The following is a 27127-nucleotide window of genomic DNA, read 5'->3' on the forward strand; positions in this document are numbered from 1 at the left end:
ACCGAGGACGCCCATCTCAGAAACAACCAAATCAAAGCCATTTGATCGTGGGAGGAGCCAGCATTCATAGTGCACTGGTCTTCCTCACATGCCAGGACACCAACTGGGCACCCTAGGGGGCACTGCAGTGGACTTCAGAAATTGCTCCCAGGTGCATAGCTCCCTTACCCTGAGTGCTGAGCCCCCCAAACCCCCAAACCCCACTACCCACAACTGTACAACACTACCATAGCCCTAAGGGGTGAAGGAGGGCACCTACATGTGGGTACAGTGGGTTTCTGGTGGGTTTTGAAGGGCTCACATTTACCACCACAAGTGTAACAGGTGGGTGGGGGGGGGGGGGGGAATGGGCCTGGGTCCGCCTGCCTGAAGTGCACTGCACTCACTAAAACTGCTCCAGGGACCTGCATACTGCTGTCAGGGAGATGGGTATGACATTTGAGGCTGGCAAAAAATATTTTAAAAGTTTTTTTTAGGGTGGGAGGGGGTTAGTGACCACTGGGGGAGTAAGGGGAGGTCATCCCCGATTCCCTCTGTTGGTCATTTGGTCAGTTCAGGCACCTTTTTGAGGCTTGGTCGCAAGAAAAAATGGACCAAGTAAAGTCGGCCAAGTGCTTGTCAGGGACGCCCTTCTTTTATCCATTATTGGTCGAGGACGCCCATGTGTTAAGCACGCCCCAGTCCCGCCTTCGCTATGCTTCCAACATGCCCTCTTCAACTTTGGTCGTCCCCGCGATGGAAAGCAGCTGAGGTCGCCCAAAATCGGCTTTCAATTATGCCGATTTGGGCGACCCAGGGAGAAGGATGCCCATCTCACGATTTGTGTCAAAAGATGGCCACCCTTCTCTTTCGAAAATGAGCCCAAAAGTGTCCTAAATGTTACAGTGGGTCCTAGAACATAAATGCATTTATTTGAAAACTGAACAAACCGAATTACTACAGAATGCTACATAGAAAATTCATGTTAACAGGCTTCGGTCACACAGATAATACAAATGCCAAATAAACAATAAGTGACCACAAACTAGAAATATAAATAAGCAGACAAAAATTGCACTGGAACTCCCCCCAAGCCAGACCTTCCATGTAGTATAACATCAGAGAAATAGAAAGAGATGCAAAATATAAAGATGGCAAATGTCAGGGATGGTGTTGCGTGTGTGTGCGGGGGGGGGGGGGGGGGGTACAATCAGGGCAATTGTGTTTGGACCCTGGCCACAAATGGCCCTTAGCCTACCTGAAGTTGAAGGCACAACCTGGTAGTTGGTGTTTGGGACCCATCTCAAATTTCTACCCTGGGCTCCAGCTGTGTCTAACAGCTCTGGCAAATGTACATGCCAAAAACTGACATTCTAATCATTCTATTTTTGTTCTTTGTTCATTTTATTTTTTTAATCATGTTGTTCCTAAATTCTGGTTTCCCTTTTACTCTGTGTTCTCTTAACTTGCTTGCCAAAATCTCCTGTCCATTTGACATTTCTTCTCTTTCCATGTCCACCATCTATCTTCCTAGTCTTCTCCTATGTTCAACATCTCCCTTCTATCTTTCCCCATGTTCAGCAGTTCCCTCTTTTTGTCCGTAACTTCCCCTATCTAGCATCTCCCCTCTGTGTTCATATCCCTCTTGTCCAGTATTACCACTCTGTGTCCCTGTCCCTATGCTCCTCGTGTTCAGCCTCTCCCTTCTGTGTTACCATTTCCCCATGTCCAGCATCTCCCCTCTGTGTCCATATCCCTCTTCTTATGCCCACTGTTGTTTCTCTGGGTTCATATCCCCATGTCCAGCATTGCCCCTCTGTTTACCTATGCCCCACCCATATCTTCTTCCCCATGTCCAGTATAGTTTCTCTGTGTCCATATTCCCCATATCTAGCATTGACCTTTTGTGTCCACAAGTCAAGTCCATACAAATGTCCAGAATGGTCCAAGAACTGGATCAGGGGAGAGAAGTCTACTGAAAATTACAGCCCCTCTGTGTCCATATGTCCCCACCTGTTCCCAGTATTGCACCTCTATGTCCTTATCACATCTCTGTGTACAAAATGCAACCCAGTCCAGAACAACCAGAAAATCATGAATAATAATTTTAAAAAACACCAGTATGGTAGCAGTATAGCAATACAGGCAGTGGCGTTCCTAGGGGGGCTGACACCTGGGGTGGATCGCCGATGCGCCCTGCCCCCCAGGTGCAGCACCCCCCGATGCCCCCCCCGGCAAAAGAACCCCCAATCCCCTGGCAAAAGAACCCCCCCTGAGTGCACGCCGCTGGGGGGGGGGGGGTGCCGCGCGCCTGCTGGCTCTTCGTTTTCATGCTCCCTCTGCCCCGGAACCGGAAGTAATCTGTTCCAGGGCAAAGGGAGCATGAAAACGAAGAGCCAACAGGCGTGCGGCACCCCCCCAGCAGCGTGCACCCGGGGCGGACCGCCCCCACCGCCCCCCCTTGGTGCGCCACTGAATACAGGCAATCTATTCAAATGTCAACCAAAATATTTGTGTTGATGACAACATTGTTTTTAATAAGTTTCATTGCCAGTATGAATAAATGTATAAATGTATTTTTTATTTATGTTTTATTATTGTCACAATAAGTGTACACCCCTGATTCAGGCATCCACTAAAATATGGCCATGTTGGGTTTTAGTTGACGTTTGAATAAATCACCGGTGTTGCAATACTGCTACCATACTGGTGTATTTTGTCTTCATGATTTCCTGGTTGCTCTGCAATAGGCTGATTTTTCTTGTTCGCTATTGTATCCTGTGGCCTCTTTGGGTCTTATCCCATCCCCATCCCCATCCAGTGCTCTATTGTGTCCCTGTGCTTATGTTCCCCCATGCCTAGCATCTCCCCTGTATACATCCCCATGTCTAGCTTCTTCCTTCTCTTCCCTCTCCCCCTTGTGGTCTAGTGTCTTGCTCCTATCTGGCCCCACTCTGTCTATTATCTATCTTGCTCTTTTCCATTCCTCCCTCCCTCCCTCCTGCTGTAAGTTCTGCATTTCTCCTCCTCTTCCTTTAATCCCTGCAGTCTGGCAGTGGCATCTCTCTCCTTTCTCTTCTCTCCCCCCCCCCCCCCCCCCCACTCTGGCATCTCTGTCTCCCTCTCCCCATGGTCCTTCAAAGTTTGCTGCTGAAGGTGTGCTCCCTTTTGATTGGACCTGAGGAGGCGGGTGAGGAGAGAGGGAGAGATGATGGATTAAGGGCCAGAGGGAAGGGAAAGGTAGAAATAAAATGCTGGTAGGCAACTTTTAATCACACAATTAATCATGATTAAAAATTATAATTGCATGATTAACCACAATTAAAATTTTTTAATCTTCATGCAGCCCTAAAATATACATATTTCGTTCTTTAAGTCTATCACCATCCACTTAGCTTTATATGGCGGCCATGAGTTTGAATATATTTTTTCAGTGAACAAAAAATGAATACTTTCACACTTACTGAACCGCAGCTGTTTTCTGACTTGTCCTCCACAAAACTAATTCGACATAGTGTCTTCTGATTCTGTAGCCAGTAGTCTATTGATTCTAGTGGACTGTTACTGCATAGCACCTAGTAATGAAAGAGATGTACCACTTAATTTCAAGGCGAAGATGTATTTGTTCATTATCAACACATTTATTCTTATAGTCAACTGTCTACTTACGTTCGCAAAATTAATATTTATTATAAAGGATGTAAGGCTTTAATTTGCTAAATAGAACTAAATTCAGGGAAATGAATTTGTTTACACCAACCTTTGTAAACTAGTGAGCTATTTAGGTTGCATGTAGTTCCTGCTGACAGATGTTCATAGACTCTACCATATGTCCCTCTTCATTCTTTGTTATATCATTAAGTAAAAGAGATTGCACATTTATGAATCTTGGGACAGCACTTGTCACGCCTGTACAAGGTTGTCATGGAAAGGTTTATTTGGAAAGCCTTTCCTTATCTCTTTGGGCCACTTAATAAAGTGAAGTTGTTTCTGTGCTGTTAAAAAATGTATCAGATAATGAAACCTATCAAAATCAGATCAGGTTTAATGCTGGAGGCACTTGACAATTTTCCCCAATAAATACTGCTCTCTGATTTCATTTCTTGCCTCTGTCAACCACTCCCTCTCATGCTTTTTAAAACTGCATTTCATAGCATCTGTCCTTGGATGTGTAGATGACTTTTATCATCCTTCAGATAGCATAATATATTAATGTGGTTTATGTTTGCTCATATTTTTTGGCCTAGCTCTTGCCTAGAACTGTCTGTTCCCTCCCTTGGGGCTTACAATTCTATTTCATGCTTCCTGAGATAGTCCATACTCTAAATAACTCCTGTCCAATATTAGGGCTTGCAGGGGATCAGCTGGGACAGCACCAAGCTTTAAAAACAAGAAAGTCATTGGTTGCCTCTGCAAGTAGGGTAACAGTATGGAATAATGCAATATCTAGGCAGATATGAAAGGATCATGTTTTATTGGCTACAGAGATGCTTTCGTATGTCTCAACAACACCAAGGAAGGAGGGCAGTCGGTGGTTAGTCCAAAATAAAGCTTTATTGACAACAAACCTAGACCCGAATCGGTCAGATTTCAGCAAACACCTGTATCCGGGGTCATCAAATTCTTCAATAAACAATAAATGATGATAGCAATACACAGGGTCTGTAGTTGAAACAAATGTCCTCAGTGATCATGCACTCTCACATTAACGGTTAACAAAAAAGTATCCACAGACTGTAGGCTTTTGCTGAGGTTGGCGATCAAAATAACATACGCAGTTCTGTCTTTTTATGCAACATGTTGGTTTATTTTTCCTATTCTGATGTTTGAGTCTCTTCTCCTTTATTGCTAGGATAGAATGCATTGACAGGTTGAAACTGACCATATTCAATAGTCCAGCACTTGAAGGGATGGGGGCTGGGAAAAGGGATGCTCATCTATCTCATAGAATAAATCCATCTTTAGCCTTCATAATTCTCTGATCTAAAACAGATAACAAAATACGAAACTTGCATTACAATACTGCTATATCACATACCTCTACCATGATAGCCATGAAGAAGAGCCTGCAGCCAAATGTTTTTACTGGATTTTTCCACTATGGTTTAACTGTATTTTCTAGATAATGTTGTCAGAAGCGGAGTCAGGTTGATGGCACGGGGGGAGCAAAAGCGGCATGACAGCGGACTTCCACCGGTGCACATTTTCTATGCAACATGATAGGCGCCGGCAGAACTCCGTTTGGGGAGCGGTCGCTCCCCTGGCACCCCACCTAGCTACGCCACTGAATGTTGTATATTTGATGTACTCAGGGGCCCTTTTACTACAGGGTTGCCGTGCAGCAATCCAGAACTATTGCAGGCCCACTGCGGCCGGCGGCAGTACTTCCTCCCCTAGCGCGTGGCATTTCCAGCGCAGCTGGGATTTTTCAAAAATTTTCATCACAGGGGGTTACCCAGCAGTAATCGGGCAGCGCTGCTCACTGCATGAGCGTCATCAGGGGTCGGATTCCTAAAAAACATTAACCACCATAATGCATATGTATCTGCTTATCTCGCATTCAAAAACTTTTTATATACATAACATTTCCCAACTTACAGTTGTCGATTCCACCTCATTCGTGGGTATCGGGCAGACAGGAACTCATAGTACTTCCATGCGGCCATGCCCCAGCAAAAACGCCGATGCATGCATATGGAGTACTTCGATTCTCAGTGGTTTTAAACACTCTACACCCTGCCCACTCACACGTTCAACCACTCAACATCCCTATTCAGTCCTCGGGGAGCAATGGTATTCCACATGAATATCATACGTTGATAAACGTATATTGCTTTAATGTTGTGCAATTCTGTTCTTAACCTTACGAATGGTGTGCCCTATGTACCACAGCCCAGAGGGGCAACAATGTTTATCAAACCAAGAAACGCCTTTAGTACCTCATTGGGTGACTGCAGGGCATACACTTCAGGATTTGAAATTTGTGGTATTATGCCAATGATACAACAACGGGGGGGGGGGGGGGGGGATATTCCTCTGATATTCTTACGTAAAGAGCAACGTATGATATTCACGTTGCTCCCCAAGAACTGAATAGGGAGGTTGAGTGGTTGAACGTGTGAATGGGCGGGGTGTAGTGTTTAAAACCGCTGAGAAGACATAAGGAACTGCTGACATATGAACGTTACAGTTAGGGTGGGGATTATAGGGGAGGGGAGAGCAGGGGCAGGGGGGGGGGAAGGAAAAATCTTTGGTGTTCCAGTTGCATGAGTTCAGTTTATGTGTACTAACGTGATGCCAATACTGTGGATATAACAGAAATGTTATGATTTGTTTGGACAGTTGAACATTAATAAAAATGATTGAAATAAAATCGCTGAGAATCGAAGTACTCCATACGCATGCGTTGGCATTTTTGCTGGGGCATAACCGCATGGAAGTACTATGAGTTCCTGTCTGCCTGATATCCATGAATGAGGTGGAATTGACAACTGCAAGTTGGGAAATGTTACGTATATAAAATGTTTTTGAGTGTGAGATTAAGCAGATACATATGCATTATGATGGTTAATGTGTTTTAGGAATCTGACCCCTGATGACAATCATGTAGCGAAGCACAGACTGTGTATGGCACGGGAAACTTTGTGTGATGAATGGATGATTTATGAAGATTGGCTTCAAGGATCCAGACGTTACAATCAAATACCTGCCAAACTAAAGAGAAGTTTGTTGATTTTGAACAGTCAAATGTGGAGTTGAGGAGAACGCTTCGGAGTAGTAACGAGAACAGTGATAACAGCGTAGGCTGATACTATGGATAAACAGTGAAACTATCGAAAGGAAAGTTTTTGAAGGAACTTCTAATTGAAATAAGAGTTTACTGCTATGGTTTAATATTATAGGCAGGCATATGCAATGTATTAGATAGGTTTGGTGTAAGGTTTGGATGATTGTGGGTGTGTATCTGGTTTATTTTTGATACATGATTTTAAAAGGTTTTGATATTTGTGATATATAATAAAGTTGATATATGGTTGAGTATTGACATACAGAGTACAGCTATTAATATATTTTACCCAGTCTAGTGATTTGTGTTTACTTAATTTATCAATGGGATAAGTGTAAAATAGGTAGTGATAGGGAACGTTTCTTCATTTCCTGAATAGTGCTCTTGAAGAAATATGTTTTGTGGATCAGAGAATTTTGCTAAAACTTCCTACAAAAGAACCAATTAAGGTCAACTGTGATGGCATTTTAAGTGCATTTTTCAAAAAATGATGGCATTTCTCTCTGGAGACACGAATGAAACAGTAAAAGTGTGCCCCATAGTTTGCTTATTTATAGTGAAAAGAGAACATTTATAAGAACAACAAGCTCTGTTTGGAATTTATGCAGGCAGAATAGGAAATGCAAGATTTACTTTATAGATTGCTTAATAAAGATATGATCTCTTATTAATTCAAACAAACACACACATTTTTCTAGGCTGAGATAAGCAAATACGTGCATGCATACACATCCAGCTGTGAAACTAAATCAAGAACTTGAAGTTATCCTATTGCGTGGGTATGGTTTGAATTGTCTGTATGGTGTCTTGTCCTCAACTAATGCATTCTTAGTCATACTACATATGATAGCTGTTACTAGCTCAACGTTATACACACACACAAATACACACACACACATATGTACTGTTACTAGCGCAACGTTACACACACATACCAATCATCTAAGCAATTGGATAAATCTTTTTTCTTTTAACAAAGTCTGCTACTACAGAAACTGTAGTGGGGGCAATTTTTAAACTAGTTATGAAGCTCCACTCCCCTAAGTTTCCCATTGAAAATGTTTACTTACGCAAAGGTAGGGGGTAATTTTCAAACATGCTTTACCCATGTTTGCTGAAAAATGTTTTGAAAATTAGCCTCACTATGTACCATTGTATACTTTGACTTGTGACTCTGTTTTCCTGGATGAGGGCTTCCCAGAACCTGTCCTGCTGAACCCACAACCTGTCATGTTTTTAGGATATCCATAATGAATATGGGGTCATCTTCAACTCCTCCCTCTCCATCTCTGCACATATTCAGCAGACTGCTAAAACCTGTCGTTTCTTTCTCTATAATATCAGCAAAATTCGCCCTTTCTTTTCTGAGCACACTACCAGAACCCTCATCCACACTCTTATCACCTCTCGCTTAGACTATTGCAACTTGCTTCTCACAGGTCTCCCACTTAGCCATCTTTCTCCTCTTCAATCTGTTCAAAATTCTGCTGCACGACTAATATTCCGCCAGGGTCGTTATGCTCATATCAGCCTTCTTCTCAAGCCACTTCACTGGCTTCCTATCCGTTTCTGCATACAGTTCAAACTCCTCTTATTGACTTATAAGTGCATTCACTCTGCAGCTCCTCAGTACCTCTCCACTCTCATCTTTCCCTACACTCCTCCCCGGGAACTCCGTTCACTGGGTAAATCCCTCTTATCTGCACCCTTATTTATTTATTTATTTTATTGCATTTATATCCCACATTTTCCCACCTTTTTGCGGGCTCAGTGTGGCTTACAATAAGTTGTGAGTGACTTCTCCTCCACCGCTAACTCCAGACTCCGTTCCTTTTATCTTGCTGCACCATATGCCTGGAATAGACTTCCTGAGTCGGTACGTCAAGCTCCATCTCTGGCCGTCTTCAAAGCTAAGCTAAAAGCCTACCTTTTTGATGCTGCTTTTAATGCCTAACCCTTATTCACTTGTTCAGAATCCTTATTTTATCATCCTCACTTTAATATTCCCTTATCTCTTATTTGTCCTGTTTGTCTGTCCTAATTAGATTGTAAGCTCTGTTGAGCAGGGACTGTCTCTTCATGTTCAAGTGTACAGTGCTGCGTATATCTAGTAGCGCTATAGAAATGATAAGTAGTAGTAGTAGTATATGCATGAGATAAATTAGCACACATTGGTGGTCCAATGTATGGACATTTGTTTCATTCATATTCATTCCGGATATCTTAAATATCCAACAGGTTGTGTGTTGACCAGAACAGGATTGGGAAGGTCTAGACACCATTATCAAGTATCTTTGCATGACTTACTCTATAATCAGTGACACAGGATTTATACCCCTTCTTTGAATATTCAGAACTGGGGGAGGGAGAGTCTTATTCTGAGGGCAACTCTATAACTGGATGCTACAAATTAGGTGCCTAGATACTGTTACTGAATGCAAATTCTATAACGGCACCTGGACACCAAGATTCCATTATACAAGGTGTCCAGAAAAATTGGACCCCCCCAACTTTTTTCCAAATAACCCCAAAATAAATGTATTATTATAAATTATTACTTTTATTGACAGGTGTTATTGCAAGATGCTGTAAAGACTGGATAATTCCTTTTATCAAAATGACATCATTCAGGAAGTGACCGTTAAGATCCATTTTTGCAAAGTGGCGTTTAGCGAAAAAAAACAAAGTTGCGATTGAATTTTTGCAACAAAATAAGGCATACAGAGCAAAGCGTTTGCTAAGGCAGTTTCCTAATAAAGTTTGAACTAATGTATTTTCAAAGGTCAGACTAAGGAGCTCTTTTACTAAGCTGCGCTAAAAAAAAGCTCTATGCTATGATTAGTTTGAGGGTTTCCCCAGGCGCTGAGACCACTTTTAGTGTGGTTGTAAAATGGTCACATTTCCATTTTTTCTATTAATGACCATTAGCATGTGAGCCCTTACTGAACCTATTTAGTAGGTGCTATCCATGTGCTAATCGGTTGATGTGTGGCAATGTAGCTGCGCTAACAGATTAGCACCCCCTGCCCCTCCCTCTCAGCAGCCCTGACTTGTCCTATCTTGCTGAAGCCTCTGCTTCTGGCGAACACAGGGTAGAAATCTCTGCAGAGGGTCACTCCTCTTCCCCAGGATCTCCCCAGGTACTGCAGCCAATGGGAACTGGGAGGATTCCTTCACTCGGGGCCTCCCTGATCCACTTTGCTCCAGGGCATTTAACCATCTCCTGGCCTGAGCCCCACTCCTCTCACTCAGCCTTTGACATGACCGGTTTAGCGCCACCTGCCTTAAGGTGGCTAAACTGCAATCTCAGTGAAGGAGTGTCCTTAGGGACACCTGCCACTATACAACTCATTCCTCACACTGAGCGAGTAGGTGTGCATAAAAAGCAGTCCTAACTATGCTTGTTTAGTTATCTGGGTACCAACGATGAATATCAGCTGAACCCGGATAACTTCCAATAGCTGCAAAAGTCCCAAATATTCAGTGCCGACATCTGGGTCTACTTCAGCGCTTTAAAAACTGCTGGCTGCTGTGGGCTGAACAATGATTGGTGTGAATTCAAGCAAACCTTTCGCCTTGAACTATTTGTATAGTTATTAACCAGTTTCCATGGCACACCTTGCCAGTTGGGTTTTCAGCTATCCTTCCATGGATATACATAACATAATTTTACATGCACTGCCTCCATTGTATGCAAATCTATCTCATGCATATTCATGATGGATATCCTAAAACCCTGACTGGCTTGGTGAGGCCTGAAGACAAGGCTGAGAACTCTGGCTTAGTACATTATTGGGGTCACTTGTCCAAGCATCTTAGATTGTTAACACTTTGGGGCTGAGAAATGTGTAGTACTGTATATCTGAATTCGTAACTCATCTTGACCTTGTGTTTGGAAAGGTGCCAATTATGTAGTTATTTCTTTCTTGAGATGTGTATCAGATTACATCATGCTGACAGACATAAAGGCTTTCCAGTGATACACAATGACTTTTCCAACCAAGCTGAACATTTTACTAAATTAAATAATTAAAAAAAAAACCCATTTCTTCGGGGTAATTTAGGAGCAGCATGTGCTAATATTTCTTATTGCGTGCTGTTAGAAAATGATCCCTCTGTGGTTTTCCTATTTGGTTTAAAATGTGTGAATGTGGTCTCTTTGATATTTATTTATTTATTGCATTTGTATCCCACATTATCCCACCTATTTGCAGGCTCAATGTGGCTTACATAGTTTTGTTAACATTGTCATTGCAAGGTGACATATACATTTAATGTTGTGTAGAGGTTAAATGAGGGCAGTGTAGTTTTTCTAGCGAAAAAGGTGCCGGTACTCAAATGCCAGGCCACCCTTCAGGGGTGGGGTGATCACTGAGGGGCCCACCCCATAATAGCCAGGCCCCCTGCTACCAGTCACAGAAACCATGACAAGGCAGAATTGGTGTGTAGAGCCTGAACTCTTTCATTAAAACTTGGGGACCATGGGTCAATTTTAGCAGACAATGGAAAAGGTGCCGGTGTAACAGGCCACATTAACCCCCTGCCCAGACTATACCCGGGGTTAAAGTGGCCTAGGCCAGAGTATACCCTGGGGGATAAACTGGCCTAAAGGCCAGACTATATCCCCCTAGGCCAGAATATACCCCGGAGTTTACTCTGGCCTAGGCCAGAATATACCCCGGAGTTTACTCTGGCCTAGGCCAGAATATACCCCTCCAGGGCAGAATAGAATATACCCCTCCAGGGCAGAATACACCAGAATATACCCCGGAGTTTACTCTGGCCTAGGCCAGAAAATACCCCTCCAGGGCAGAATACACCAGAATATACCCCCCTGGGGTTTACTCTGGCCTAGGCCACAATATACCCCGGAGTTTACTCTGGCCTAGGCCAGAATATACCCCTCCAGGGCAGAATACACCAGAATATACCCCCCTGGGGTTTACTCTGGCCTAGGCCAGAATATACCCCTCCAGGGCAGAATAGAATATACCCCTCCAGGGCAGATTACACTATCTATGCCCAGGGGGATAAAGTAGCCTAGGCCAGAATATACCCCCCAGGGAAGAATATACCCATTTTTGCCTTGGGGTATATCCTGCCCTAGGGGGTACAGCCTAGGCCAATTTATACCTAGTAACATAATGTTTAATTAATTTGACTGTTCATAATATAATAAAAGTCATAACGTCCTGAAACTTCATCTTCTAAGACTAGGAGCTCCTCACTTTAATATAAACGTTCAAAGTTAAACACTGATAACAACATCAAAATGATCGTGCTTGTTTTCAAGATAAAGTGCGTGTTCTGTTGTTGACTGCAGATTGAAACTTGCGGGATAGGTCAACCAATCCATGGAGTCACCAACTTTTGTGTGGATGACAATGTCACAACTCAGCAGATTTGCTGTGGCCATGATCTCTGCATCAGTTGCCCATACTCCATCATGGGAGATGCCAGAGATGTTCACATATTCATTCACCTTTTGGTTCAAGTAGCCCTGTAGTTTTCTTCTCAAGTCATTTTTCATGTGGTGGATGACTTTCTTTCTGAGCAGGGAGTGGTTGTCCTCTGTTCCTGTCAGAAAGTAGCTGATGGCCCGGAAGTAGCAGTTGCCATCACCTTTGGTTTTATATGTACGCCGTGGTTGTCCAAGGTCCCTTGTGCATCCACAATACACAACCTTACCAAATGTAAGGCCAAGAGTTGTGCTAAGATACTTTCTTTCTGAACTTGGTAGTGGGTTGAAAGTCTTTGTTTGCTTATGTTTCTGTGCAGCAGAGTCACTGAGACAATCATCAGAGGACTGAGGTGGTGGAGTAGTCTCTTCATCCTGGTAAATCTTAAGGTTGCTGGCATGGTAGGTGTTCTTCAGTATCTTGCCAGTTTTATTGTTCTTAAGTTTTACTCGTCCCTTGGTCAAGGATTCCACAACAAAGTAGGGTCCAATCCAGCGTGGTTCCATCTTTGAACCCATGCGATGAATACGTTGCTTATTCTTGATGTAAACGATGGTTCCAGCAGTGAGTTCTTTTTGGCTGTTGTGTCGATGGTCAAAGGCACGCTTCTGGTGTTCCTGGGCAGAGTGAATGTTGGTACTGACAGTTGAGCAGAGCTTTTTATGAATGGTTGTCAGTGTATTTAGCACATCAGGGTTGGCATCATCTGAAAGGGGCATGGTGTCCATAGTGTCATATTCTGAGGGATTGAGGTCCATAGGAAGCTTGGCCTTCCGTCCATACATGACCTCAAATGGAGTGCACTTGGTTGAGGCATGCACAGATGTGTGATAGGCAAACAAAACACCAGGGATGAACTGGTCCCAGTTGTTTCCTTGTTCATTGACAAGCTTACTGAGAGATTTCTTGAGTGTTCGATTGTCACGTTCCCGCTGGCCATTTGTTTGTGGGTGGTAGGCAGATGAAATACAGTGATCTGTTTGAAAATGCTCCATCAGGTTGTCGATAATCGAGTTCACAAACTCTCATCCCTGGTCACTTATGACAGTGTCCATACAGCCAAGGCGGCAAATAACGGAGTACAAAAAATTTGCTACTGACTTGGCACTCTTATCTGGAACAGCTGTAGCTTCAGTCCACTTTGAGAAATGATCAGTGGCAGCAACAATATATTTGTTGCCATTCGATGTTTCCTGAAGAGGACCCATCATATCAATCCCGACTAAGCTCCATACTTTTCCAGGCACTGGTATACTGTTGAGTGGTGGAGCCTCCTTACTGATTTTGGGATTTGTAACAAAACATTTTTGACAGGCTTTGACATGTTGGTGAATGTCGTTCTTCATTCCCTTCCAGTAATAACGGACAGAGATTTTGGCTAATGTTTTATCTCTGCCAAAATGGCCACCAGAAATTGGGTTGTCATGACAGGCCTTAAGGATATTTGGCAGTTGTCTTTTAGTTAGAACCTCCTTTTCCCCATGGAAAAGAATCCCTCTGTCTGCTCGATATGGCTTAGCTGTTTGTCTGAACTGGGTCTTGGCATTTAGACGTTTCTCTGGAGGTAGATTGTAGATCCACAGGGGGTACTTTTGTTGTGCTGCAGTGTAGAATGTCAAAAGTTGGTTATACAGTTGGTCTTCCATGGTTGTCAACAATGGTAATGTAAAGAGTTTGGTGTTAGAAGAAGCAGCTGTGTGTATGAGGATGATAAAAAGAGATCTGCACTTTTCAACCAATTAGAGACAGGGTGAGAAAACCAGGGAAGTGACAACAGAGGAAGCAGCTTCTCAACCAATCAGAGATAGGCTGAGAAAGTGTTAGCGGAAGCAACCAATCAGAGACAGGCTGAGAAAGTGTTAGAGGAAGCAGCACAGATGGTATATTCTGGCCTGGAGGGGTATATTCTGGCCTTGGCTACTTTTATTATATTATGAACAGTCAAATTTGTTGAACATTATGTTACAATTGCATTATATTGTTTTAGAGGGAGTATGAATTGGCCTAGCCCCCAATTTATATTCCCGGGGTATAATCTGGCCTGAGGGGGTATAAAGTGGCCTAGGCCAGAGTATACCCCGGGGTTAAACTGGTCTAGGCTAGACTATACCCGGGGTATACTCTGGCCTAGGCCACTTTAACCCAGGGTATAGTCTGGGCGGGAGGTATACTCTGGCCTGTTACACCGGTACTCAGTTCCTCCAAGTACCCCCTCAAAAAAAGCCCTGAATGAGGGTTAAAGAAGAAGGAGAGGAGTGATTTAGGTAGCTATAGCAGATGAGTTATCTTAATTGAGTGGATTGTCGGGTGGATTATTGTGGCTATTAGTTCTCATTGTATGCCTTGCTGAAGAGATATGTAGTTCCTAGTAAGAATACTGGCTCTGAGAAAGTGGAAGGTACTCAAAAATCATGATCATCGTACAAACATCCTATAAAAAATGCAAGGTACAGTATGTGCTGATGATGCTTTGATTTTAAATGCCTATAGGGACCTATTTTGCTTTGACTGCAGCTGCTCTTTGCTGCTCCCAAGAAATTGCTGCCTTAGGTGACTACCTAGTTGGGCCTGATAGTGGGGCCAGCCCTGATATTAAGCCACTATCCATACAGCTACTGGATTACCTTAGTTCAGTCAAAAAGGTTATCCTAACTTAAATCAATAACCCAGACAGGAGCTCCACAGCTGTTTTGTGCAAGTAGATAACTGGAAGGGATTTGTTTTTCTTGGCTTTTCAACTGCACATTAGTTTAACGATTTTGGCTTTTCAACTGCACATTAGTTTAACGATTTTAATAGCACTAGTCTATGTAATCACTTCAACTAATTTGCTTTAAGGAAAGCCTGTTTGACAAAGGTCACCCATTACATTGATTGTCTACAGCAGTGCCACTAACAGCATTTCACACAATCTGTTCCTCAATAAAGAGAATTCCAAACCTCTCAGATATCTGAGATTCCTATCTAGTTCCTTTATTTGGGTTGACTGGGAGTTATAAAAAACCAGAAGGCCAGGGTGAAAAAAGGACTTTAACTTTCAGGCAACTTTCAGGATACATAAAGCTTTTCATTTGACTTCCTATTGTGTTCCAGTAATGGATAAACCTTTGTCAGGTATGGAGAACGTGACTTACATTGCTAACAATGGAGTCTATGGGGTGACAAATACAGATCCTGAGAGGTCATATGTGCAAGTTTTAAAGATGTGATGGCCAGTTGTTGGTGTGCAAGTGATGGGTGTGCGTACAAAAACCTATACTTTCATGCCATTCTGTCATTTTGTTAACCTTTCATATCAAAAACTCATATATTTTTTTTGTTTGTCTTTTTCTATTAGTCAAGGGTCACTCAAGAAAAAGGTGTTGTTGTAGATAATAAGCTGAAATCTTCTGCTCAGTGTGCAGTGGCGGCCTTAAAAGCAAACAGGATGCTAGGAATTATTAGGAAAGGGATGATGAATAAGACCGAAAATACTATAATGCCTCTGTATTGCTTCATGGTGCGAGCGCACCTGGAGTATTGCGTTCAACTCTAGTCGCCGTATCTCAAAAAAGATATAGCAGAATTAGAAAAGGTTCAAAGAAGAGTGACCAAAATGATAAAGGGGATGGAACTTCTCTCGTATGAGGAAAGGCAAAAGAGGTTAGTCTTTTCAGCTTGGAAAAGAGACGATAAAGGGGAGATGTGATTGAGGTCTACAAAATCCTGAGTGGTATAGAACAAGTAGAAGTAAATCAATTTTTACACATTCCAAAAGTACAAAGACTAGGGGACACTCAAGGAAGTTACATGGAAATACTTTTAAAACAAATAAAAGAAAATATTTTGTCACTCAACGACTAGTTAAGCTCTGGAACTCTTTGCTGGAGGATGTAGTAACAGCGGTTAGCGTATCTGGGTTTAAAAAAGGTTTGGACAAGTTTCTGAAGGAAAAGTCCATAGTTTGCTACTGAGACAGACATTGGGAAGCCACTGCTGGCCCCAGGATTGGTAGCATGGAATGCTGCTACTAATTGGGTTTCTGCCACATACTTCTGATCTGGCTTGTCCACTATTTGGAAACAGGATCCTGGGTTAGATGGACCATTGTTCTGACCCAGTATGGCTACTCTTATATTCTTATGTAAGGATAGAAATAACACAGCCTATTTTGGACTATAACATTGGGAGTTTGCAAGCATCAGCACCAGAGAAAATTTTTGATCAAATTAACAGAGTTACTGGCTTGATGCTATAGGATCTCAGTTGTCCATGACATTATTTAAAGCCCAGTGCCATGCACAATGTTTCTGCTAACAAGCATAGCACAATCTCAATTTTTTAATTATGTTGCTTGAGACTATATGATGATGTGAGAGTGCTGGAACAAGCTATTTGACACCTAGCTGATCTATCCAAAATAGCACAATTTCAAAAAGTGCATAAAGCAGTGGCATAACCACGGGGAGGGGGGGGGGGGCTAGCCCCTCCCCTCAGTTTCAGCTCAGGCCCCTTTCAAAAATTGCAGCACTAGTTTCAAGGTTGGCAGGGATCTTCAAGCTCTGCCAGCCAAAGAAGATTCATGACCCGAGCTCCAGTGTATGCTGGGCCAGGGGGGGGGGGGGGGGGGGGGAGGGGTTGCCACCGATATTGGCACTTCTGTGTATGCTCAGTTCATAAATTTGAACTGAGTATGTGCAGAAGTGCCGGTGTCAAAGATTGGAACATTCTTCTGGCTTTCTCACTGCTTCTGCAGCACGGGCGGGGGCTCTGACAGAGAATCTCCAGCTGGCGGGGCTTAAACATCCCCCCCAGCAAAGGTATGATGTGGGAGGGGGGGGCTGAGAGGAAATGCTTGGCCTCCCTGGTGCCCCCCCCTCCAATATCAGTAAAATCCAGAGTGAATGAGGCCCTGCAGGGAGAAGGGGAGCAAAAAGAGATGAATGAAGGTAGGGGCCTACAAATGTATTTTTGCCTAGGGTCCAACATAGTGTTAATGTGGCCCTGCTTGCCCAGCTGAATTGTTACATTTTGGCCACCAATAGATAATAGGGAGTATCATCCTATAGTCTAATGGTTTTTTGGCTGGAAGGGAAGCTCATGGCTAAGGTGCACATGAAGTCAGACATGATGCAGGAAAATAATTTCAGATACAGTAGGAGAGCTACAGTGTGTGCAGCTGGCGTAATGCTTGAAGGTACCTGGAATGACATTGATAAAGAGGTCTCTATTCCAGTTCTGTCTCATGTGTACTTCAGAGCTTATAAATAATTCTACTATGCTGAAGCTCAGAGTATTATCTTCCGGCAAAGTGCATGCTTTGTTCCTTGAACAAGTACGAAAATTAATTAAGGGGCTTGTTTGCCAAAGTGAAGACACTCCCTCCTCTTCAGCGCTGCCTTCAAAATGTTGGTACCTAGCCCTGCCCGATGCATCCGGGGGGGGGGGGGGGGTGAGAAGAGGGCTAGAAGAGCTAGACCACCAGGTGGGGGGGGGGGGGTTGTTTTGCAGGCCACCAGGGCCTTATTTTTTGGGTGTGAGTGGGGTTAGGGGGCTGGAGATCCACTGGATCTCAAGCCCCTTTGCCCCTTTGTCAGGGAGGGAGTCAGGAGACTGTAGGTCTGCTGGAACTCGAGCCCCCGTGTCGCTGGCTTGTGGGGGGGTCGGGTTCTGGTCCTGTTGGGGGGGAGATGGGGGAGCCTGCTAGCATGCAAATGCATGCTGAACAGGACTCCCCATTACTCCCCAATGCTCTCTGCAAACCCTAATGCCAGCTCTGACCTGGCGTTAAGTTTACAGATGTAGCGGCACACTAGTTTGGCACGCTGCCCACTGAACATTGGGGAGGAATATGTTCAGCATACATTTGCATGCTATTAGCATTCAGAGCTGGTGAGCTCATTGTTATGCATGCTCGCTGGCTCTGATCCTGAGAAGATAGCAAACATGGGCACTAGTATGGCACTAATGGCCTCAAGCACCTGCGTTTCCTTTTGACCATCTGACCATCAATGCCAGGCCATGGCTGGGCACTGGCATTGAATATCCAGGCATATGCAGATGGCTAAATCATAACCAGTTACGTGTGATATTCAGCACTTAACTGGCTATGATGAACTGTATAAAGATAAGACTGTGTTTTACGTGGTCCTATTTATGCATTTAAGAGCTGAATATTGACACTTAACCGGCTTAGGCAGGGGTGTGCTGGTAAATTGTTAACAGGGGGCTCTCTCTCACCAGCAAAGTAAAAGAGAATTCAGGAGGGGCCCAAACCCACATTTTGGGATCCATTTGTTAAAGTAGCCATGGAGAACCGGCTCCCAAAATTCTTAAAAACTTAACAAACGGCTCTCGAGAGCCTGTGAGAGCCTGCTCCAGCACACCACTGGCTTAGGGCTGACTCTGTCCCTGGAATACCCACAAAGTAGCCAATTTTGACTTAGGCACTAAGCCCTGGATTCTATATAGCGTGCCTAGAGATCCGCACTGAAATCCAAGCGTATTCTGTAACAACGTGTATAAGTTAATTAGCTTTGTTAACAGCACTTAACAAGTAATAATGAGCACTAATTGACAATAATTAGAACTTATGTGCATAACTCCCTAAGCATATTCTGTAATCCACTGTGCCTGCATTTTAATGCGCATGGGCAAAAAGAGGCATGGTTATGGGTGGGGAAATGGGCATTTTGTGGGTGTTTCAAAATTTACGTGCGTTGTTATAGAATATGGCCCTCTGGGCCTAAATCTATATGCCGGGATTTACGCCACACTTTTGTTGGTATAAATGGAGGCATGTAGTTTTATGCACTGTAATATCAACTAAGCGTATTCTATATACCACGCCTAAATCTAGGTGCCACTTATAGAGTATGCTTAAGTGGAAATGTTTTCCGTGCAGATTTTCTAGGTGCCATATATAGAATCTGGACCTAACAGGGCATTTTCAGCCAACTATTTGGTTGAGTACCACTGAATATGCCTGGCAAGCCCTGGACAAGCAATTTAAGTGGCTTTTAAATTGCTTTGAATATTGACCCCAACATTATTTTGACCACAGTGCTTGGGTTTGCTTTTCATCTCATCACCATTTTTCTCAGCTGAGCTCCTCAGATTTGAATGTTCAAAACTGTTAGCTGGAGCGTAGCATCCCTTGGTAGAACCTAGGGCTTCCTCATCCAGGACGAGTAATCATTAGTGTATTAATTTATAGGATAATGCAGGAGAAATCGCTCTAGTTTGTATTACATTTTTAAGGGCAGTCTAACAAACCCCACAGTAACACTGATGAGAATGCCCTAGGTTCCAAGGGATGCCATGCTCCATCTACAGGTTTTAAACATTCAAATCGGAGGAGCTCAGCTGAGAAAAATGGTGATGAGATGAAAAGCAAACCCAAGCACGGTCTTCAGTGAAGTGTGCCTATAAACTAATTTACAAGCTGTTTGAACATATGTACTGTATGTGTATTAGGAGATCAAATTAATTGAAATGTGCTTGTTTATTCATTTTCCCTTTTGTCATCAGTTTCCTTCAGAAATGCAGAATTAAGGGCTGAGGATCCTGTTATGAAAAACTTTCCAGGGGTAATATTGATCCTATGGCAGTCAGCGTATTTCTAAACAGCAGCCATCACAGGATTTTAAACCTGGATATTCAGCGTCAGGCTGGAACCAGATACAGGTGCTGAATATCTTTTTTTTTTTTTAATTTGCATTTATAATTGATATACAAGCAAAACACTTGACAGCAAAGCACAAAAATAGCAATACTAAACAGGAAAAGGCATAAATCGCATTTTAAACCTCCTAATCATGTGTTACGTAGACCACAAGTGGGGAGAACCAAGATTGAAGAATTAACGCCCTTGAAGCAACAGGGACTAATGAAAGAAAAAGGTATTGAGGTAACGATGAGAGGCTAAGTCAAACTAAACTACATATCTTCCAAATATGGGTTATTAACCTCCACCCAGAGAAAATATATCTACTTAATAAATGCTTGCAATTACCAAAATCCTCAAATGGTCTGGATCAAAAAACACATATCTAGTAGTTGTTAACACAATCACGCATTTACATGGATATTGAAGCTGAAAAGTGCCCCCCATGGACTGGACACTTTGTCTAAATGCCAGAAAACTTCTTCCTTCTCTCTTGAGTTGATTTAGTAGGATCCAGAAAAACCCAGACCTTATGTCCCATAAAGTTATCACTTTTAAACTTGAAGAACAGTCTAGGAACATGATCAAGATCTTGAGGAAATACAAAAGTGGCAATAAGAGTAGCATGGCTGACTGCTTCAGAATCAGAGCTCTCCAAAAATCCTGTTGAATCCAAACTATCTTGAGTTAAATTAGCCACACCCATGGAAGCATCCCTTTTCTTAGGTGCTGAATATCTGAGTAAAAAGAGGCTGTTGGCATTAACCAGGTACTGGTGATATTCAGACTGGTACCCAGCTAACTACCTAGGTATAGTTAGAACAGCCTTTTTACTGTCTTACCCTTATCTAAGAAGCTACCCACTTAGCAATGAATTCTATATAGGTTGCTGTGACACCCTGAGCGAGGGTTGAGGGTAGGCTTGTGAAATAACACAGTCGGACAAAGGGATATAAATGACAAGTGTTTAATTGAATCCTGAGGCCTGTTATTAGGGGTGGACTGAGAGTACTCTGGGCCCCCTGGTACTGAGAGTATTCTGGGACCCCCCCCTCCACAGATGCTACTGCTGCCCCCCCCCCCCCACGCTACTGCCGCCTCCATAACCCTTACCTTGAAGGGTGGTCTAGTGTCTTGTTCGGGGGCAGAGATGTCAAGGGTGGCCCATCCCAATTCTGGAGATTGAAGGCCAAATGAGTGAGATTTTTCTCACGGGTCCCTGCCAAATCTTAAACCATCTCTAGCATATGTACATTCTTAAAACTGAAATATTTTAATTAATAAACAGAAAATAATTGTTTTTTATTTGAAAATTTACTACACAGTACTTAAACAGAGATTGACAAACAAATATCACAAAATCTACATCAATGAGAAGAAGAAGAGAAAAACAAACATTAATCTAAGGAACACAACACCATAACCTCTCTCCAGTAGCAGGCATATTATGAATTTATACAAAACCCTACAAAAGTCACTCGGGACCTGTATGACACAAATCTACCATTTCATAACAGCACCAACAAGGACCTTCCAATGAAAAGGCAGCATTGGAAATATCGCAGTGAGCCTAGAGCATCAACACACTTATTGGGAAAATTGAACAAGCTGGATTACTACTACTACAGGCCCCAACAATCAACACTAACAGAATATCGGGCCTTGGTCACACCTTCAAACACAAATACAGGATAAGTGACCACAAACTAAGGGGCCCTTTCACTAAAGCTTAGCGAGTGCTAATGGAATTAGCAGCGCTAAATGCTGTATATCCTATTTTATACCTATGGGTCACAGGGCACTTAGCGCACACTAATTCCCATTAGCACATACTAAGCTTTAGTAAAAGGGCCCCTAAGAGTAGAAATATGTAAACAACAATTAGCTTGAAAGCTCAAGATGCCAGACTCTACATGTAGAACAACACCAGAGAAATAGAAAATGTTGCATTTCCTTATGTACAGTGCAAAATATAAAGATCGCAGATGTCAGTTCCCAAAACTGACACACTGCAATCAATAAATGGAAAATACAATTATTTTTCTACCTCTATGCCGGGTAATTTTATTTTTCTAAGCATAGTGGTCCCAGTCTCTGCTCCTTCTTATCTCTCTTAGATCGCTGTCCAGTGCTTCTTGTCTATTTGCCATGTTTTTCTCTCCTCCTATCTTCTTAATTTCTTCCACTCAGACATTGATTTTTCCATTCTCGGCTTCCTCCAATACATTTTATTTTTGCCTCTGAAATTTTATCCCTCTTTCTCATCCTCAGTCTTCCAGCTCCCTCTTTTTACTGCTTCTACCTAGCGCTCCATCTCTTTCCTTCACCCGTTTTTAACATCCCCTCTCTTCTCTTTCCTTTCCTTACTACTACTACTAATCATTTCTATAGTGCTACTAGACATACACAGTACTGTACACATTATATGCAGGTACTTTCTCTGTCCCTAGTGGGCTCACAATCTAAGTTTTGTACCTGGGGCAATGGAGGGTTAGGTGACTTGCCCAAAGTCACAAGGAGGTGCAGTGGGAATTGAACCCAGGTTGCCAGGATCAAAGCCCAATGCACTAACCATTAGGCCACTTCTCCTTATAGTAGTAGTAGTAGTATGCCAGGCATCTCTCCTGTCTTTCCCTCCCTTCTTACCCAGCATCTCTTCCTGGTTTTCCCTTCCACCTTCGTTCCTATCCATCATCTCCATGATCTCTTTCCACCTTCCTTCCTTTCCAGCACCACTCCCTGAGTTTTCCTTCTGCCTTCACTTATCTGTGCCCAGCATGTCACCCTAATCTCCCTTTCCACCCTCCTCCATGCCCAGCATGTCCCATGATCTCCGCTTCCACCATGCCCTCTGATCTCCCTTTCCACCCCCTCCATACCCAGGCCAGAATGTTCCCCAATCTCTCCTCCCCCATTCCTCTGTGCCCAGCATGCCCCTCAAACTCCCCTTGCACCATATCCAGCATATTCCCTTCCAATCGCCATTCTCACCTTCCTTCTCCCCAATCTCGCCTCCCATCTTCCTCTGTATCCAGAATGTTATCCTGATCTCCCATTCCCACCTTCCTCCTTGCCCAGTATGTCACTCTAATCTCCCTTTCCACCTTCTTCCATGTCCAGCATGTCCCTCGATCTCCCATTCTACCCTCTTACCCTCTTCATACCCAGTGTGTCCCTCTGGCTCCTCTTTCCCACCTTCTTCCATGCTGCCGCTAAGCATGCTGCTGCCCATGGTGGCTCCACAGTTGAAAATGGTGTCTGCGACCTCTCAAGGTAGTCTCGCAAGAGTTTGCAGTCACCATTTTAAACCATGGAGCCAGCCAGAGGACACAGGCAGCAGCAGGGAGAATTACCACTTCACCAGGGCCCAGGGTAGCTGTAGTTTACACTGGCAGCCACTAGACCACCAGGGTGGTTGTAGTGTGCAGCGGGGGCAATTGCAGCAGCCGGCAAGAGCAACTGGGCAGATCCCCTGGGTCCTCTGGAGTCTATGGGCCCTTGGGCACTGCCCAATTGCCCGAATGGTCAGTCCGCCCCTGCCTGTTAAGTCACTGGACCAGGAACAAAAGATAGAACACCTCTGTAGTTCAATAAGCAGTCTTAAGCGGGCCTCAGGCTGGCATGGCCTGAACACAGTCTGTGGCTGGTAGGGTGGCCCTGCCCCAAACAAAGCCTGTGAATCTTTCTTGGTTCTTCTCTGAGTACTAGGGTCTGGCTCCAGCCAGACCTCAAAGCAAGGCTTGTCAGTCTAAAACAAGAAACAAAAGTGGTTTACCTCAGCCAGGTAACAATTCTTAACCATAGGTGATGGTGGCATTCAATGGGGCTTCGATTCCTTCTTCTCTCGGGGTCTGCTTAACCTTAGTAAGGCCCTGTCTTATATACTTAATGGTTTAGGCTCCACCTCTCCTTCCAGCTCACTTCCTCCTGGGCAGGACAAATGCTCTTAAGGTGGCTCAGACTGTCTAAGAGATTGTTCTTAAGGGTGAGGGGCAGTGTTCTATAAAACCCCTCACTGTTGCTAAAAGTTATGCACCAAAAAAGAGGGCACCAAGCTAATAGTGTATAACGGCAGAGGTTTGCACCTAACTGTTATATAACAGCTTGTATATAAAACTCGGTCCCCTGTTACCCCTGTTTACCTCAATAACCTTCTCCTCCCTTACTCCCCTATCCACAGTCTTCACTCTGCTGGCAACAATCTCTTGGCCCTACCCCCACCTTCAAACCTCTGTCTTTACATCTCTCATGACTCTGCTTTTCAGGTACCTTGGCCCTAAATTATGGAACGACTTACCTCTCAACCTAAGGAATCAACCACCTCAACTAACCCTACTACTCTTCCCCCCTCCCCCACTCTCTTGTTCCTTTTTTGTCCTATTCCCTCTCCTTATTTACTTTAGTATTGTGCTTTTAGTATAGTACCTTTGGTATTGTAAACCACCTAGACGCCTATGTGTAGGTCTTTGGCAGTATATCAAGTTCACCGAAATAAACAAATAAATAAATAAATACTAGCATAAATCTATATGCACCAAACTTTAGGCTCGACCACATATGCCATGTCTATGTAAATGTTCATGCCTAAATGCAGAAGCTGGGCGAGTAAATGCAACCATTCTATAAAGTGCATGCAAGAGTTATCAGAATGCCCCTAACATCCCCATGCCCCTCCCACATTAAAGCTGCTTTTGCATTAGCGTGTGAGAGAAGTTAGGCGAATTGTTTATAGAATAGAGGCATAAGTCTGTTATGTGTGCAACTGCAAATTAATGTCAGTTTTTAGTATTCATCACCAATTACTTGCCAATTTACTGCCAATTAGTTCATTATGTTATGTGCATAACTTGCTCTATTCTATAACGGTGTGCCCAACTGGATGCCTAACTTTTGGCACACTTATAGAATTTGGTGGCTAGCAGACCGAATATCACTGCTAATCCCAGGTCTGCCTTAGCGCCTTCCTGCCAGCACTACCCGGATATTGCAAGGCAGCAGGTCTGGGTTTTCAGCAGCAATATCCAGATAATATCACTGAAAATCCTGGTGTGGACTCGGTCAGAGGGTTATATCCAGGTAGGAGCTGTTTCTATCTGGATATGTCTGTTGAATATTGACCCCACTGAGTTTCTAAAATGTATCAACATTGAAATCTGTCACATTTTATGCTGTAGGTGTCACGACTCAAAGTGAGCGAGCCCTTGCGCCGTAGCTGGGAAGGTGAGTGTCTGAAGGGTCCTGGCTGATGGTAGGTAAGTCTCTCCAACAAATGGACCTGAAAAGGGTTCTTGGAGTCAGGCTCGGCAGAGCTGGGACCTGGGGTTGCTCTGAGAAGAGCCCTTGGGGCAGGCCTGGGGGACCTGGGACATGGAGTAGCTCTGAGAAGAGCCCTTGGGGGGCAGGTCAGGGGGACCTGGAACCTGGAGTAGCTCTGCTAAAGAACAGGAACACAGAGCTGGGCTGGTGACAAGGCACTGAGGCTGGACAGAGCTTGGAGACAGGACGTTGAGACAGGGCAGTACTTGAGACAGGGCCTAGAGCAAAGCATAGAAACCGGTACTTGGTGACTTGTTGCGAAGACACAGTAGAGGGAACTCAGCTGCCTGAAATGGCCCCAGGCTGGTGATGTCATTGGGGGCACCAAGCTCTGCCTTTGGCAGTAGTGCCTTTAGCAGTGTCCTTCTTGGTGCGTGCGCACCTGAGCAAGCCAGCTCCTGTCAGTGCTTGTGGCGGCCCAGAAGGGAGATGGCCACACACATGGCCTGTCATGATGGGAAGGTTACTGGACCCCTGAAGAGGTTGTGGGACAGTCCCTCTAGGCCCACTGTGAGTCGGGAGGGCCAGAGCATGGCAGTGGCCTATAGGGGTCGTTTCCTGTTATTTCACCTTTGCTGGTTAGGACTGAACCATCTTTTCTTAAATTCTGCAGCCTGAGGCCTGAATATAACATTTACCAGCTTTCTACAAAGGAAAACTGTTTCTTGGCATAGCTGTGCTAGTGACTTTACCATCCATGGACATGTGTTTATGTGAAATAGCCATCCACCTTTTCTCCTGACAGGCACAGAAGAGCAGTTTTCACGGAGGCAGTCTCCGGTACATCCATGGAGGGGAGTTTGCTACCATAAGGCTTGTGACTGATAAGATATTCTTGCTGGAAGCTCATAAGGCCTCATAGTTATGACTGTGGGTACTGTGCTGGATGGAAGTACACAGTTTGTGATTGGTCCATAGCTGTCACCTGGACCCAGAGGAATGCCAATGCTGGGCAGGAGAGAAAAAGAGAATAGAGAGAAGAGAAGACGTTTGTCTGGTGTATAGCTCTCTCTCTGAGGAGTTGGAGACTAATTTTTCCTAAACATCTGTGAACTGTGATTCCTTGTGCTGAGATCAAATTCAGTCGTGGGCCGGTGGCTTCCCCAGAGACTGAGTAACCAGCTGTACAGGATAGAGACTTTGGACAAACACCTGATCTACAGGGGCTCACAGGAAATCTGCTGGAGCCTGAACAGAAAGAGCTGATTGATCACTCCCTTGGACTCTGAACCTAAGGGAACCTCAAGGGTGAGATTCAGGATTTTTCTTCATATGGCTCAGGGCTTAGCTAGCTCTGGTCTTTGCTTGCAACTGATTGGTAGACTCAAGACCTGTGGTTACTATATATATATATATATATATATATATATATATTGGTGTAATAATCAGTTTATTTTGGTAGTGTACAGAGTTTTGTAATTTGCTTTGCATTTTGCCATATTATTATGTTTTATAGCTATAATAAATAATATATTTCCAATTTGGCATTATTCCTTTCATTGGTACAGCCTGTCAGCAGAGCCTAAGGGCAATTAGATACTCTCATATCCTTAGCAAATGAGTCCAGAATATTTGCTATTTAGTGATTATCTGATATAGAAGTGCCTTACAGGCTGTGACAGTAGGAAGGGATAAGCAGGGGCATGGCTACCACTGAGTGAGGCCTCAGAGCTCATATTTTTTCTCCCCTTCTGACATAAGATGTAATGGTAGAGGGGGCAGGAAAGATGCTGAGTGCATGATTGTTCTAGGCCCTATACCATCATTTTCTGTTTTGGCCTGAGGATGGCAGAGCATGGAAAAGGTGTTGAGGAAAAATACTGGACAAGGGGGAGATGGAAAGGGGGCAGGAAGGGACAAGAAAGAGAGTTGTTAGACACAGGAAAAGGGAAGAGAAGAGAGATGCCTGACATGGTTAGAGGGGAAGTGAAGAGAAAGGGG

The 27127-nt window shown here is 43.8% G+C and overlaps 1 protein-coding gene across 1 annotated transcript in view; it reads right to left on the bottom strand.

Moving 5' to 3' along the window:
• SPHKAP (SPHK1 interactor, AKAP domain containing) overlaps positions 1–27127 on the bottom strand; it is a 164361-nt gene that overhangs the window by 89779 nt on the left and 47455 nt on the right. The window contains exon 3 of the mRNA XM_030217134.1: positions 3444–3554. Coding sequence (XP_030072994.1) covers positions 3444–3554 — 111 coding nt within the window. The remainder of the gene's footprint in view (positions 1–3443; positions 3555–27127) is intronic.

This window comes from Microcaecilia unicolor, chromosome 10 (assembly GCF_901765095.1).
Source record: "Microcaecilia unicolor chromosome 10, aMicUni1.1, whole genome shotgun sequence".
NCBI classification, from domain to species: Eukaryota; Metazoa; Chordata; class Amphibia; order Gymnophiona; family Siphonopidae; genus Microcaecilia; species Microcaecilia unicolor.